Below are 17,465 nucleotides of genomic sequence, written 5' to 3'. Positions count from 1 at the left end.
CAGAATGCATCATAGAACTGGACAGCCACAATGAGTAATTACAATGTGCATAGTGGCCAAGCTCAACACCTTGATATAGCTTTATGATTTGCAGAAAAAATTTTAATAGTGATTCCTAAAACAATCAGTTGTAATTTTACCTAAAACTTTTACAAAACCAGGCCACAATCTCTTTTTTTTAATTTTGTTTTTTTTTTTTTTTTAAACACACAGTTTTCACACTGTAGTAACTTGGAAATGTTGCAACCGTGTCAACGGAGACAAAAAAGCCAAAGTAACACGAATCTTACTTTCATGCAGCTATCAGGTAAATAGTACATACTCTGGAATGATTTTACACCAAAAATATTTCCACAATACTTGCTCTCATAGGGGTGGATCGAAGTTTTAAAACTTGAAAAACAATCAGAGAAGGTAAGTGTTCTCGGTTACGATCTCACTCAGACCACGGCACCGGCACCGTGGCGATGCGGACGCATCACAGTGACAGGGACGGAACAAGATGCCCAGTCACTGCCTAATTCAGGTGCAGCAGCCTGCGTTAGCCTGTGTCACCACCTCAACAGCATCAGGACCGGATGGAGGATTCTTTCACAGAAGACTTAGTTACATTTTCATCTTTAGAGTGACCCTGACAAACCTGGAGAAAACTTTTTAAAAGGTTTTCCTCCTGATTCTTTCACTTCCATGGTGTGTAATTGCTTTAATAAATATCAAAGGTCTAAATAAATATTTACAAATTATTTCTCTAACCTTAAAAAATAACTAAATGATAGATGGGAATTTGACTTGGTCTAAGATCAGTCTTTGAAAAACATAAATGGCGAGATTTTTTTTTAAAAAAAAGTAATTTAACATTTTCCTGGCTGTATTTTATATATCTATGTATAAAAAAATCATTATTCAACTATCGATCCATTCCTATTGGTAATGCTTCTTAATCCAGACATTCCGCAAAATACAGACTTTTTACAAATCACGGCATCTTTAATACAAGAAAATTAACATGCATTATTCTTCATTCTGTGTACAGTGATGGAGTTCATTAGTAGGCAATGACCCATTACTACAAACATAACGGCCTCTGTGAAACTTAAGTGCTTTCTTTCCTTTCAGTATTAATTTACAATATACGAGGTGACACCAGATAATAGGCAATCAGATGATATTTGGGGAGGGAAGGGAAGCATTAAAGAAATTTGTATGCCTCATCTATAATTTCATGGATGGAGAAAGGTAGTTTTTGGCTTTTTATTTTTTGTTTATCTTGTTACAAGCACTCATGTTAGGACAAAGATGAAATGTGCAAACTTCAAATTTTAAATATTCATTTTCTCTAAGATCCAGCTCAGTAAAAGATTACCCCAGTTCCCTGCAATTTTAAACTACAAGATCAAAGCTAATAATTTGTTATAAAAGTTATATATTGAAAAGAAATAATGAAAAACACAATTGGGAAATATTTAAGAAAAAATACGCAGGACTAGCACCTGCTGTGTCAACCCTGTTCCCTAAATTCAATCATATACCCACTGGCATAACCAATAGATAGATAATGCCTTTAAACAGTAAATTAAGCTGAACAAAACCAGCTCAACAAGGTTAAGAAATAAATTTCACATCAAGGTAGTATGTTTTATTTCTGAAACAGTTCTGTAGTTCTTACATTCAGATCTATTTTAAATGTTTCTTTGTTAAACTCACTTGTATTCACCTGTTGTTTTTTTAAAGATCTGTTGTTTAAAGGTTAAAATCTCTGTAAAACCTAAAAATGTTTTAAAATTTGCTGAAAATGCAACAAATTCTCAATTAAAATTTATTTAAAATAATACCCTCCACTGATGTTACTTTTACCCCCTGAAAAACTCCGGAGGAGCATTAACAAAAGATTTAAACTACTGTGCAAAATTTCTTCACGAAAAGTGTTTAAAGGCTGGTGCAAAATGGGAAGCAAATTCTAAACAATTTTGGCTTCTTGGAAACAAAAACCGCTTTGTCTGAGAAGAGTACTCGTCGCTGGTGCTCCGCGAGACCCGCCTTCATCTTTTCCGGCGACAGGTGCGCTTGTGCTCGGCGTGCCAGTGCTCCTGCTGGCACTTGATGGAGCAGTAGGACGTGTTCCAGCAGCAGTGGTACATGGCCTCCTCCTCACAGTTGTAGCACTGCAGACGAGAAATCAGGGCCGCGTTTAAACTCGGAGAGCGGTTAACACTGGAGACCTGCGAAGCTCTGCTTTTAAAGATTTTTGTGGCTCAACCTTCAGCCGTATCACCAAGAACATCAAGTATGCTTTATGCACCAAGCTGAACGGCAGGAACAACAGGGCAATGGAAGCTGCAGCATTTAGTCAGCAGCAAATGTGAGCCTACCTGGCACATAAACCTCTCACCTCTACTGCTCATTCCCATTAGCATACAAACCTAAATAGAGAGGATTCTGGAAAGATGGCAGGGCAGGAAGCACCAGGAATCTCTCCCCATGTGGACAGCTGCATTGGTAGAATCAGTCTTCAGGAACTATTTTGCAACTATGGAGTCTGTTGAAGGCTGGCTATTCCCAGGGTAAGTTGTGGACAGTAACTTCTGGTTAATTTTAGTCAATTTCAGCTCTTAGCACTTTAGCCGCTGCCCCCTACCACCAGCTGCATGGTGGCAACAGTGTATATGTAAAACTAACTGCACATAAGAGTGCATGTCCAAGGAAACACTCAGAAAAGACCCCAAAAGTCCTTAAGTTTATGCCTCAGACTGATCCTCAGCACAAAGCCTATAATAAAAATCAGCGAAGCTGAAGAGGGGAGAAAGGAGTTCTAGAGTTACCACGTTATTAGCTTCCAGTGTCCAACCATAACAACAAAAACAACAAAGGCACACTGAGAAAAAGGCTGTCCCTGGAAAGGCCCTTAATGGCAGAGATGTTATCTAATTCTTTGAGTATCTTTAGGACAAGTGTTAAAGAGAAATGTGGAGAGAGTTAAAGTTAACAGGGTTTAACCCTGGGATCCTGTGAGATTGTGCCCCGTGTCAGGCTCTGTGCTGAGCATGGAGCCTGCTTAAGACTCGCCCCATCCCCCACACCTGCCTGTCTCCCCAGCTCATGCTCTAAAATAAAGAAATGAGAAAGAAAATCCAGAACTGGAAAGTCCTTTAAAGCAAAACACTGATTCTCTAGAGAAATTCAAAGACAGATCTGAGTGAAGACAGGACAACGGAAAATTAACAAGACAGAAGAAGAATGAGCAGAACCTGAAAGACCTTGGGGAACACCATCCAATGCACCAAGATACTCCTTATGGGAGTCCAGGAGGAGAGAGGAACGCGGAGAGAGAATGTGAAGACATAATGGCTGAAAACTTGCCAATCCGATAAAAGATATGAACGTAAATATCCAAGAAACTCAACAAATTCCAAGTCAGATGACCTCAACGAGACACACATCAAGACACATTTTCTCCAAATTTTCAAAAGCCCAAGTTAAAAGAGAATCATGAAAGCAGTACAAAGAAACAAACTGTCACATGTCAAAGGATCATCAGTATATCACCACCAGATTTCTTACCAGACCAGGAGGCCAGAAGACTGATACATTCCAAGGGCTAAAAGAGAATACTGTCAATGCAGAATCCTATATTCAGAAAAACTGTCCTTGTAAAAGCGAAGGATAAATTTTAACATTCCCAGATACACAAAAGCTGGGGGAACTTGTGACCTGCCCTGCAAGAAATACTCAGGTGAAGTCCTACAAGGTGAAGTGATAATAAAGAGTTTAGCAGAGATAAATTAGAGCAGAAAAACAGACAAAAATCAATGAAATCCAAAGATGGTTCTTTGAAAACATTGACAAAATGGACAATCTTTAGCTAAATTCCTAAGATCAGAAATGAAAGTGGGAACCTTACTGTGGATTCTACAGAAATATGAAGGATTCTAAGAGTACCATTAACTATTCCACATCAGAAAACTGAATAACCTGGATAAAATGGAAAAACTCCCAGAAGCACAAAACCTACTAAGACTAACTCAAATTTAAGCAGACTGAATTATTAATGAAAAAATCTCAAAAAAAAACCACTGGATTTGCTGGTGATGCTAAATACTAGCACATAGTTAAACAAGAATTAATAGCAATTCTTCCCAAACTTTTCCAAAAACTGCAAAGAGGCAGAAACACTTCCTTTATTATTAAAAAAAATTTTTTTTTAATGTTTATTTATTTTTGAGAGCAAGCATGAACAGGGGAGGGGCAGAGAGAGGGAGAAACAGAATCCAAAACAGGCTCCAGGCTCTGAGCTGTCAGCACAGAGCCTGATGCAGGACTCGATCTCAAGAACTGCGAGATCATGACCCGAGCTGAAGTCAGATGCTCAACTGACTGAGCCACCCAGACACCCCAGAAACACTTCCCTAAATTCATGCTATGAATGCAGCATAACCCAGATATCAAAGGCAGACAGACACACTACAAGAAACAAAATCTATAGATCAACATGGCTTATGGACACTGGGATAGAATCCTCAACAAAATATTAGCAAATGGAATTCAGGAGAATAGAAGGATTATACACCACCAAATCGATCAGTGTAATATGCTACATCAACATAATGAGGAAAAAAAAAACACATGATCATCTCAGCTAATGTAGAAAAAGCATCAGACAAAAATGCAACACACCATTTCATGATAAAAATCACTCAGCAGAAGAGGAATAGAAGGAAACTGCCACAATATGAAAAACCCACAGCAAACAAGACTGAAAGTTTTCCTCTAAAGTCAGGAATAAGGCAAGAAGGCACCCACTTTTAACCACCTGTATTCAACTACAGAAGTATAGCTACAGCATCAGGCAAACAAGAGAGACACCCCTACTTGAAAAGAACTAAACTTACCTGGTTTGTATATGGCTCCATCTTTAGAGTTTTCTATGCATAAGACTCCACATCAAAGCTATGAGAACAAATGAATTCAGCAAAGGAGGCGGATGGAAGGTCCTAAAATCAGCTGCATTTCTAACAGGAACAATGAGCAATCTCAAAAGGAAACCATGAAAAAAATTCTGTTTCAAATCAAAGACAACTAAAATAAAAAACAGACTTAACCAAGGAGGAGAAAAGCTTGCACGATGAAGACTGCCAAACACTGCTGAAAGACAGTAAAGCCGTAAGTGGAAACACATCCCGTGTTTGTGGACTGGAAGAATTCATATATCGTTGAAATGTCCATATTACCCAAAGCAATCTACAGATTCGGTGCAATTCCTATCAAAATCCCATGGACCTTTTTTTCTTATATAGAAAACCCATCCTGAAATAACACGTGCAATCTCAGTGGACCCTAAATAACCCAGATAATCTAAAACGAAGGAGAAACTGGAGGACTCACACTTCCTCATCTCAAACCTACTACACAAAGCTAGAGTAGGCAAACCACGTGGCACTGGCATAACCAGACATGCAGACTAATGCAATCGAAGAGAGAGCCCAGGAAGAGACCCTCACATCTACAGCGAAAGGGTTTCTGACAAGGGGGCCAGGACCTCTCAATGGGGAACCCGGTCTTTTCAACCAACACAGCTGGGAAAACTGCATCTCCACACACAAAGGAGGCGGCTGGGCACCTCCCTAACAGCATATACAGAAATTAACTCGAAATCGGTCAAAGACCTAAATGTAAGGCCCCAAACAGTAAAACTCTTGGAAGAATATGCAGCACAAAGCTTCACAACACTGGGTTTGGCAATGATTTCTTGGATGTGACCAAGGACACAGGCAACGAAAGAGAAAAAAGAGAGTGGGCTTCATAAAAATTCTAAAGTTTTGTACGACAGGAGACACGGTCTACAGAGTAGAAAGGCAACTCCCAGACTGAAAGAAAATATTTGTGAATCGTGGATCTGGTGAGCAATTGCTATCCACAAGAGATACAAAACCTGTGAAACTACCAACCAACCTGATTCAAAAATGGGCAAAGAAGTTGAAGAGACAGGTCTCCAAAGATACAAGAATGACCAATAATAAGCATGAAAAGACGTTGAATGTCACTGATCATCAGGGAAATGTAAATCAAAGCCACAATCACATACTGCCTCGCACCTGTCAGAATGGCTACTATCTTGGAGAGAATTTGAAACCCCATGTGTGCACTGTTGGTAAGAGTGTAAAATAGTATGGCTGCTGTGGAAAGCAGTAGAGTATTTCCTCAAAAACTTAAAAACAGAATTACCATAAGATTCCACAGCCCCACTTTGGCTACATACCCAAAACAACTGAAAGCAAGGTCTCAAAACGATGTGTCCACCCACGTCCATAGCAGCATTATTCACAACAGCAAACACATGGACGCAACCCCAGCGTCCATCGACAAGTACACGCACAGCTGAGTGCAGTGCATATGCACAGTGTAACGTTATTTACGCCGAAAAAGAAAAGATACCTTCCTTGTGCCACAACAGGGATGAATCTTAAGGGCATAATGCTAAGTGAAATAGCCAGTTATAAAAAGACAAATATATTTGCTCACACTTATAAGAGATACTTAGAATGGTCGCAGTCGTGAAGACAAAACAGAATGGTGGTTACCAGGAGCAGGGCGTGAGTTATTTAGCAGGTAAAGTGTTTCCGCTTTACAAGGTAAAAAAGTTGTGGTAATAGTTGTACGACAGGAGTATATTTAATACCACTGAAGTGTACACTTAAAATTTACCATCTTCACTGTTACGTGTGTTTAAGCACAGTTAAAAAAAATACTCCATCTCACATCTCTTTCAATCGACCCCCCCCCGTTTTTCTGCTCCCCTTCACAACTCCTTGCAAGAATTGCCAAACTTCCTACTTCCAATTATTCTCTTTCCTTTCTTTCTTAGTCCGAAGGCACTCTTTCACTTGTATCTCTCCACTAGATATGCTATTATCAAGGTCACTTTTGACCCGAAACTAGTGCTCAGTTCTCAGCCTTCATCTTATTGGGCAACATCTGGAGACATTTTGATTGTCACAACCTGGGTGGGGAGAACAGGTACTCCTGGTGCCCGGGGATGGACACTGGGGACGCTGCTGAACGTCTATGGTACACAGGGCAGCCTGTGTACAAGAAATTCTTGGCCCAAATGTGAACAGAACTGAGGGTGAAAAACTGGTCTACACAAAGGTGAAGAATTCATCTAGTTTGGGCTGTTTGGACTCGGGGAACATAAACACTACAGTTTCAAGCTGAGTTGGCAACAGAAAAGTGAGACCCCAGACACACACAGTGAGGATGAACCAGTACTGGCAAGGAAGAGAAGGATGCACTCGGGGTCGGCACCTGGAGGTGGTCCATACAGACAGAATGACCTACAAAGGTAGATGAGTCCCAGGGATGGGGCCAGGCGGAGCAGTCTACATTGTGGTACCTAAGATTCTACCCTCGTTCTTCCTCATTGCATACGCTGTACTTTCTTATCAAAATCAATCTTTTGAGATGTCTCCTGTGATCCTTACTGCAATTTCAGTAAAGTTACTATTAGGAAAGCATGGACAGCATGTTTTAATTTTGGAAACAGCTGAAATGAATCCCATCTGAGTTTAAATCCTGGGCATGTGCTAATTACTCATGTGAGTCTCGACCAGGTGTTTTAACTTCTTTCTTCATTTCCCCACCTTTAAATCGTGTCTTAAGCAGTGCCATCCTTTCTCTCAAGGACCCTGACATTTATTTAGGCGTGCACTCCTTCGTTCTTGATCTCTCCCTTTCTTTGTGGGTGTACTCCAAGAGTGTACTATCCGTGCTACATTCTGTTGTTAGTATCTCATCTTCACATCCATTTTCTGGCATCTGAAATACTTTGGCATACCTACATACTTTCTGTCCGGCAATGTTCTATTATTTTGTAATGTGAGATTTAATTGTATTTACCCATCTACCAGACATGACAAGCAGAGTGTTTCTTTAGTCACTCTGTTCATAATCTCATAAGCTCATAAAATTCCTCATTTAAAAAATGGGTATAAATGAAAGCAATCTGGTGTTGATATGAAAACAGATGCACAGCTCAGTGGAGCAGAGAGCCCAGAAATAAACCTGCACTGTCCGCTTGATGAGTTTACAACAAAGGGGTGGAAGAGAATAGAAGAAGGCAGTCTCGTCAATGAAAGGCAGAAAACTGGACAGCCACGTGCAGCAGAATGAAACTTTCACTTTCGTTGCTCAAACACTGAAGTTAACTCAAAATGGATTAAAGACTTGAATGTAAGACCTGAAGCCATAAACCTCCTAGAAGAAAACAGGCAATAAAGCTCCTTGACATCAGTCTTGGCGATGATTTTTTTGGATCTGACACCAAAAGCACAGGCAACAAAAGTAAAACTAAACAAGTGGACACATCTTAAAAAGCTGCCGCACAGCACAGGAAATAATGAAATGAAATGGCAGCCTATGGAATGGGAGAAAATATTTGCAAATGCTGTATCTGACATATGTGGTTCAGGCCCCAAATAAACTACTCCTACAACTCAGTGGAAAAAAACCAATCACCTAATTTAAAAAAATTCTAAAGATCTATGCAGGTCCCTGTCTCTCATCATCTGGGAAATGCAAATAAAAAACCACGATGAGATGCCACCTCACACCTGTCAGAGTGGCTAAAATTAACTCAGGAATCATTAGGTGTTGGCGAGGATGCAGAGAAAGGGGAACCCTCGTGCACTGCTGGTGGGAATGCAAAGTGTTGCAGGTGCTTTGGAGAACAGTGTGGAGGCTCCTCGACCAATAAAAAAACAAAACTACTCTTTGATCCAGCAAATCCCACGTATGGGTATGTGTCCAAAGGAAATGAAATCCAGATACTGAAAAGATACCCATAGCGCCACATTCACTAAGTGTCCATCCACGAATGGGTGAACAGAGAAGATGCAGTATGTACATACACACAGCAGAGCACCGTTCATCCCTGAGAAAGGAAATACTGCATAGCATTATTTCCGCGTGGACTTAGATAAACAGCAGGTCTAACAGCACAGCTTCTGCTCGTTCACAGCTGGAACATGCTAGAAAAAGCAGTGTCCTCATTCCCTACTCCAGCCTCCTCTGCCATTTTGATCCTTTAGTAAACTTACGGGGGTTCTTCCCATGTATCTACTGCCCACTTTCTAGCTTTCTCTAGTCTTTGCATGAAGATAGAATCATGGACGTAGTGTTGGGGCTTCGTGCTGGTCATTATTTTGAGCACACCTTCATTCCCATCCAGTGATATTTATCTCATTCATCTGCTTTTCCTATCAGGTCATCTTTACAGATTCTCCTGAATTGTACGTCAAGTTCCCCTTTTTCTTTATCAGAGTATTTATAATGTTTACTTTTCTGAGGAAACATTTACTGTAATGTAAAGACCCTCTTCAGAAAATGGTGGGATGAGCACTGGGTGTTGTATGTAAGAGATGGGAACCTACCCCCCAAACCAAGAACACACTGTATACACTGTATGTTAGCCAACTTGACAATAAATTATACTTTAAAAAATGTAGTCTGGATCAAATGAAGAATCACAAAACTTCTTACAGTTACTTATTAAAAAGAACAAGCTAGGGGCGCGTGGGTGGCTCACTCGGCTGAGCATCTGACTTCGGCTCAGGTCATGATCTTAGTGTGTGGGTTCAAACCCACTGGAGCCTGGGGCCTGCTTTCGATTCTGGGTCTCCCGCTCTCTCTGCCCCTCCCCCACTTGCACTCTGTCTCTGTCTCTTAAATATAAATAAACATTAAAAAAAAATTAAAAAACAAGTGATGAGTTTTTGGGAGTAAAACGTTTCCACCACCAGTTAGCTGAGATGGGTGGACACATGCGCCCAGAGCTCCTGTTCTAGGGGAAGACGAGAGTGACAAACAGGACACTGTGAAAGGGGACAATTCGTCAGATTCTAAGTGGAGTTACAGACCAGTGAGCTGTTACGATCAAAAAGTAAATCGACTGAAAAGAGTCTAATGGACAAACGTTGGGCAGCAAAATGTGAAAATCTTTAACTTGCCGTTGGGATGCTGACATTTATAGTCTCACGACCGAGAGGTTGGCTACCAGGAGTTACAGGCAGACGGAAGAGCCGGCCAGCTTATCCACATACGTTCCCCGCACAGCGGACATGTCACGTGAACTAGATGCGCTGAATTTGTACTGACACTTCACAATCCCAATTTAACAAAATAATCCTGAGCAATGCTCGTCATGTGGCTTCACAGATGAGAGGACTTTTCAATAAAAATTTTAAAATTAATTAAAACTGGTAGTTTCACATTTGATCTTCCTTCAGGTATGAACTTTGCACATTCCACATATGTCTTCCTGAACGGATTTTCATCACATCTACAGTATACTGGGTGGTACTTTTTCAGAAAAACACGGATACTTACCCACTGCTTCTTCTTGGTCTGAGAAATCAGTTGTTTGTGCTGTGTTGCTAGCTTCTTGATTTCTTCTACAAATTCTTCTTTACACTTTTCCTTTACTTGCTTACATTTTCTGTCCATCTCACCCTGCATATTGGCTACAGCTTTATTTACAGCTTGTCGTTTCTCCTCTTCCATTTCGGAACGGAGCTGAAATGAAAAGGTCAGCCCGTAACAGTCTGCCCTCAGCTCACACGGACCATCACCCTGAAGAGAACCCTAACACCGCGTCTACTTCAAGGATACCCCTCTTCCCTCCAACCCATCAAGAGCTCCCAACGCCTTTGATGAAGAAACACAAGTTATTACTATTAACTGAAATGTTATCAAAGGTGTCTTATTATGTTCCTGGCTTTACAAAGGAGCAGCCTGGAGGGTGCCCACGTGAAAGCTGCTAATAACCCACCACGGGAAAACTCTCCTCACACTCAGGGTCCTCGTGGGGGGGGGGGGGGCGGGCTTTACCTTTTCCAGAGCTTCTCGTACAACTCTTTCCGTTTCTCGCTTGTGGTCAGACTTCATTCGGTCTTTAAAGTCATTGAAAATCTTAGTGTATTTGTCGTGGCACATGCTTTGACACACTCCATCACCGGTGGTCTGTGTGCTTCGGTGCAGCATTCTTGGTGAAGAGGCACTTAACTTCTTGGTCTGAGTGGACACAGAAACCTTTTCGATTGGCTGAGGCATCGTGGGGATTTCCTGGCTGGAACTCACGGCTTCAGTTTCAGGCTCTGGTTCCTAAAGGGTAAGGACAGTGCTCAGATGTGAAACAAAGCCACCAGTCCGCCAGTTCAAGAACAAGCTCTGTTAGGATAAAAACATAGCGATACACATAAATAGCCACGTAATAAACTACGGTTAAGAAACCTGGAATTAAGATGGGAAATTCTGTTATGCAGATTTTACCACAATTAAACCCTCAAAACTTCCATTCAATTAATAGAGATGGTAATTCTAAATAGGATCTTCATTTATAATGTCATTGCATATAATACTATGGTCTTTGCTTTTCAGGTAGCCTAAGCAAAAATATTTAAAACTTAAACCAGTATCAGTTTAGACTCACTTCTTTGGACTAGATCATTAACAGATATCCTAAAATTCTAAACCACTTCTCACTAAGTATTTGGAATTGTGCTAAGATTAATCCTTGGATTTAGACCATTAACAGACTTTATCATTTTAAAAGGCTGAGCTTAACCCTCGTTTCCTCCAGTTTTTCAGTGTTGACCCAACTGATGTAGTGGACAAGTGCTTTGTTTTTCATCATGCTACTAGAAAACCAGCAGAGTTGCAGGAAATGCAGCCAAGTGCCCTCCCACTTGGCCAGACTTGGTCTGAGATAGGAGACTTCTGGTTTGTGTGTGGCTTATTCTACTGGTAGAAGACGGGTTCCAACCTGGTTGATGTTAGCTGACGGCAGTGCCTTTTCACAAGTGCCGTACGTTGGAGCCAACTGTCTTGACCATAACTTGGGAGATACTTCCTGTTGCAGTGCCACCTGGACACTGCAAGGCGGGCCACTTACTTCCTTTTTGGGTTCCACACTCTGATTACGTCGTCCTTTCTTTGCTCTTGGTTCTTGAGTGACCTTTAGCTGTGGGCATCACAAAAACAACAGCACGTTACTCCAGATGCTGTGAAACACTTCTGTGCTGACAACACTGGCCACGGCCCACAGGGAAGAAGCGAGTAACCCGCCCCCTTTTGCATTTAGCACACCTGCGGCCACGTGGTCACCACCCACGGAACTCCCGCACAGGTGTGGTGGTGGGCACTGATGTGCCTACGGAAGAGAGGCAGGATCAGGGTTGCTTATCTGTCTGCCCGAACTGGTTTTGATACCTTTGGCAGAGCCCGTTACCCCTTTGTACGAAAGGAAGGAGAACCGTCGGAACGTGCACTGGCAGCGCTCACGCTCACCGTGACTGATGGGGACACCCACCTGCTCGTTACTGGTGGAGGAGATGCTGGACTCTGCCTCCTCCTCTCCTCGGTCCTCATTCTTAGACTTCCAGAACCTTCCTTCGCGAAGGAAGCGCTGGTGCAGCTCCAACTCGTCACAGGCCTTCTTCCAGCCCATGCTGCGCTTCACATGCAGCCGGTGGACGTTGACCGTGATGTCCTGGATGTTCTCAGAGGGAATCCAGGCCCTTCAAGTAACCGCACAGATACAGTTAGAAATTCCCAAAACGGCAGCAGATTCTCCCCACTGCAAAGTAGGCCTTGGGAGATTCTGCGATGGCCGGGGCGGGGGGGGGGGGGGGGGTGGGTGGGAGACCCACATGGAGGAGGAAGGAGGGGACAGGTTCTCGGAACAGGGCCGACTCTCAAATACCTCAAAACCCCTCAGCACCGTCACGGCCTTCTTCAACCCGGTTAGCCTGTTCCTAAGTCCTTTTTCCAGCGTCTCCTCCCATTGCCACTCCGTTACTCAAGACTCGCTCTGTGCAGACCACAACTACAGGTGTGTGTGTTTGCAGATACGTGTGCACAAGATGAGGGCAAACGCTGCCTCCCCATGTTACGTTTCATCACGTTCAGACTCGCAGCATCTACTGTTCAGCAGCCAGGTGCTCAGGTAGGAGCGTAAGGTTCTCTGCATTATGTGTGGTACTGACCCAAAAGTACTGGATGTAAAACTCGATTTAGTTCTCGAGAAAGTTTCCCTGGGCACCAGTCACCCAACTGGACTCCACCGTGTGCCAGCAGAAGGCACTGCAGCTCCTCCAATAATGCACGGGGCCGCTACCATGTTCCGGCCTCACTGGACCGCTGGAGGAGACGCTGCCCAGATGCGCTGGGTAAGAGCTATGAATTAGTGGCCGGAGTCCCGGGGGCAAGCATCCTAGTTCTAGGATGGCACCTGCACCCACACAGCCTCTGCCGTGAAGGCTCTTTGGGTTTGTCACAACTGTGAAGGGACAGGGTGCTCCTGAGAGGAAGACAGCTGCGGCCGGGCCTGAAGGACAAGGACGATGTATACCAGGCCCCGTAAGAGGAGCTACTGGCAGAGGGAATGTCACAAACGAGACCAAAAACAGCAAGGTGCACGAGCCACAGTTAGGGAGACGCTCTCTGGAGCAGCCAGGACAAGTGAGGAACAGCACACAAGCACCGAGAGACTGATTCTTGTCTGTCTCCTGTTTAAATGTGTGCGGGTCAGCTCCCCCTGCCCCCCACTCCGGCCAGCAGGGACGGAGTGTCACAAACACCGGCCTCATGACTATTCCAAAGGGTCGAGGGAAGCACGGCGCGCGCACACACAAACCACAAGTGCAGACCTGGAACTCGCTTGTGCACGTGAGGCCACAGGCTTTCCAGATTAAATATGCTGACAGCTGGAGCCGTGACCTGCCACGTAAGGATCTGTAAATATTACGTCCACAGTGTCTCATCTGACATCAGTGCTTCGTTAGGCCCCCTACCAAAGTAAACTACACTTTTGAAAAACTGTTTTTGAGACACATTTGTGTCACTAACAGTGCTGACTACCTGGAACTAATTTGTGACCTGCTGGTATTTTTTTTCTCCTTAAATCATCTGTTTATCCCTTGGATACAAGAAAACTGATTCAGGCTGCTCTTAACACGAGACGTAATTAAGCGTCAGTGCGGTTCACACACACGTTCCCATTCTCCTATAATCCCCTCCATGGCTGCAGGGGATCAGATGCCACTTTTAAAGAGGTTCTCTGGTTATCTCTGGCAATCCGATCTACAAAGACACCCTACAATTCAGGGTAAGTCCAATAAAAAGAGGCAGAATCTAATTTGGCTCTGTCTGCACATCTGTCAATCCTGAAGGCTCTGAACACACGCGGAATCAAATGGCTCGGTAACCTGATGGCAAATGAGCTCAGAATGGTGTGCTTCCTTCCTGCCTGTAGCTCCCTGCCGGCTCCCGGGGCCCCTGGCCACCTGCAGCAGAGACTCAGCCTTGTTGACACAGACCGCCCCGCTACTTTTTCCTCTGGCAGGCCAACCGTGCAAATCCTAGCAAAACCCCGCTTCCAGTGAGTGGGGTCACAGCCACCTTTCTTCGTGGTCACAGTTTGCATAGGCCCTGGGGAGGGGCAGCACACTCTGTGCCGAGCACACAGTGCGGACTAGTGTGAGACCATTGATTTAGATACGTTTTCCTTCTCCTGCCTATGTACGAAGATAGGATGAACTGGCAAAAGAACACTTATTGGTAGCGATGCTGCCTAACAGCATGAATGCACTCAACACCACCGAGATGTGCACCTGAAAACAGTTATGACGCCAAAAACAGTGTTAGTGAAAACCTGCTGCTAGGCCTTTATTAGCCATCTCCTCTTGGTTGGTAACATATTGCTTAATTAAAACTCATTATTATAACTGTATAAAGATTGCTTTTAATAAATCAAATATGCCAGTAAGATACAGTGTAACTTATAAGGTATGTCCTCATCACTCATTTAGTTCAAGTATTTTATTAGGCACACTGTAACCAGAGAAGGAAAGGAAGAGATTCTGAATTTATAGTAAAATTGTAGACCTGTTAAAGTTGACTCTTGAACAACACTGGCTTGCACTGCAGGGGTCCACTCATACACAGACTGTTTTGACATAGGACAGGGCTGTAAATGTATTTTCTCCTCCTTTACTGTAAGAATACAGCATATAATACATGTAACATACAAAGCAGGAGTTAACTTTACATTATCAGAAAGGCTATAGTTAAGCTTTTGGGGGAGTCAAAAGTCATAGGTGAGTTAGGACTCGGGGGGAGCTGGCACCCCCATCCTCTTGTTGTTCAAGGGTCAGCTGTATTTTCTAAACTAAAGTCCTCAGAGAGCCATCTGTCCAGAATTTTTTAGATTTTTTAGATTCCAGGAAGTAATAAGTTTGGAAGAAAAAAAAAAAACTCTCTGGAAATGGAATTTTATGTTGTAATTTTCTGTTCAGATCACAAACATGCCAAGGACCCAAGGAGATTACCTCAAATATTATTTTAAAATACTATCTGCATTGTATAATGAATGACATAAGACAAATTAACTCACATTATCAAAATACCACTCATGGTTGTAGATACTATAGAGCTGTCAGAAAAGGGATGAAAAAATTTTTAATCTGCTAAAAAGTTCCGATTATCAGTTCTAACCTAGTAGTATGTTTTTTTTTAAAGTAACTGAATTCTTGGTTTCTCTAGGTCAACGAATGAAACTTCTTCCCTGTTTGGATATTTGTACCGTAAGCTGACTTTTATTAAGTATTTGCTGCACGCCAGGCACCATGCTTAGATCAGAACGTACCAACATTTCTTTAACCCTCACAGAGAAGCTCTTCCAAGATGTGCTACGGAAGCCCTCATTTTACAAGGGAGGAAACAAGGCTGAGAGAGACTGAACACCGTGTCTGAGACCAGAGCAGGACAAGCACATGCCAGAGCACGAGCCGCGGTGGAGCCCACCGGCCCTCTCCGCTGCTACGGAGGCCGCCCTCCGTACCCCTGTCCAGGCCTCCTCACCCCTCCATCCCCGTTCTGATGGGGCACGGTAACAAACCCAATACAATGTGCTGCTACTTCATAATCCATACAGTCAAAGCATTCATTCTGTAGTCAATGGTGGGATTACCCATGTTTCCTGCCTTGACAGCATCAGCTAGGGATGCATCTATCTCTGAAGGAACGGAACTACGTTTTCGGAAACTTACACTATCCGTAGGTTTCTTGCCACTAAACTTCTATTTAAATTAAATGAAGACTAAAAATTCACTATGGAGAGGAATAAAGTCTCTTGTTCCATAGTTTCTCACAGTGATGACAGTTACATAAAACCCTCACAACTTCAGGCACGACAGACATTTAAATACTTGGAAAGGCCTTTACATCATGTAGCTGACTTGCTATTTTTCCCCTTTACTTTTAGTATCTGTGAACTTTCATCGGTGTCCAGTCACGGCTATTAGTGACAATGTTACTCAGAACGATACTTTAAGGCTTTGATATCACAATGAAAGAGGCAGCTATAATTTCATAGTATGGTTCACATTCTTTGTATGAAATACGTAACTATGCAAAAATAAGTTTACAGGGGCGCCTGGGTGGCTCAGTCGGTTGAGCGTCCGACTTCGGCTCAGGTCATGATCTCGTGGTCCGGGAGTTCGAGCCCCACATCAGGCTCTGGCTGTCAGCTCGGAGCCTGTGGCCTGCTTCGGATTCTGTGTCTCCCTCTCTCTCTGCCCCTGCCCCGCTCATGCTCTGCCTCTGCCTCAAAAATACATAAAAACATTAAAAAAAATTTTTTTTAATAAAAAAATAAGTTTACAGTAATAGAAACTTTTTACTGTTGGGATACAGATACTGTATCATGAAAACGTAAAGTTTTAAGCTGGGCTGTACACACCTCCCTGGCAACAGGAACTTCAAAATATAGGCTGGATACCATGTCTGGCAGTTCCCTTCATGTAATTCTTATGCACATCCTTAGATCACAAGATCGACATGGTCTCCTGCTCCCACGTCGATGATTTTTGTCTGTGGCTTTTAACAGAGCTTTGAAAAGGTGCCTGAAACGGCATCCTGTCTTCACAAACCATGAAGTGGCCACATTCTTAGAGCCCTTCCACACCCGCCTCACCCGCCTCACCACGCAATCCCAGCACGAGCCTGTGCTGCATCACACCATGTCGGGAGCCCAAACTACAAGTACCATTTGCAAAAATCGTCGTCAGCTGCCTCGTCAGGCTACATGCTGATCTGCCATATATTAACTAACTGGAACTAAATAAAAACTTTAAAAGCCAAAACAAAACAAAAGGCAAAAATGGCAAAGTATCAGTAATTTCCTATTCTGGGTACTAGATTTCCTGGTTTTTATTAATTTTTTCCCCTGCACTTATCTATTGAACTCTCAAGAAAAAAGGAAAAGATAATTAACCAAATAGAGCAATGGATAATAAATGCAAAAACAACAACAACAACAACAACAAAACACCAAGGTGATGTGATTTGTTTCTCCAAACTGAACTACAGACTGTTTTCTGCCCTCCCAGTACCAAGGACCATCTGATGGATGCCCC

General features: G+C 42.9%; 1 protein-coding gene across 7 annotated transcripts in view; it reads right to left on the bottom strand.

Annotated features, from left to right (window-relative positions):
- Positions 1-368: 368 nt before the first annotated feature.
- ZMYND11 (zinc finger MYND-type containing 11) overlaps positions 369-17,465 on the bottom strand; it is a 132,039-nt gene continuing 114,942 nt past the window's right edge. For all 7 annotated transcript variants that reach the window (XM_047065186.1, XM_047065185.1, XM_047065188.1 and 4 more), the window contains 5 exons: positions 12,359-12,566; positions 11,942-12,010; positions 10,879-11,151; positions 10,378-10,563; positions 369-2,162 (listed from right to left, as the gene is read on the bottom strand). In XM_047065186.1, coding sequence (XP_046921142.1) covers positions 2,040-2,162; positions 10,378-10,563; positions 10,879-11,151; positions 11,942-12,010; positions 12,359-12,566 — 859 coding nt within the window. In that variant the 3' untranslated portion in view covers positions 369-2,039. The remainder of the gene's footprint in view (positions 2,163-10,377; positions 10,564-10,878; positions 11,152-11,941; positions 12,011-12,358; positions 12,567-17,465) is intronic.

The sequence above is a fragment of the Lynx rufus genome, unplaced genomic scaffold, assembly GCF_022079265.1.
Source record: "Lynx rufus isolate CCGP_SWC_20201006 ecotype Redwood Valley unplaced genomic scaffold, mLynRuf1.p SCAF_7, whole genome shotgun sequence".
NCBI lineage: Eukaryota > Metazoa > Chordata > Mammalia > Carnivora > Felidae > Lynx > Lynx rufus.
This window is presented reverse-complemented; position numbering and strand designations above follow the sequence as displayed.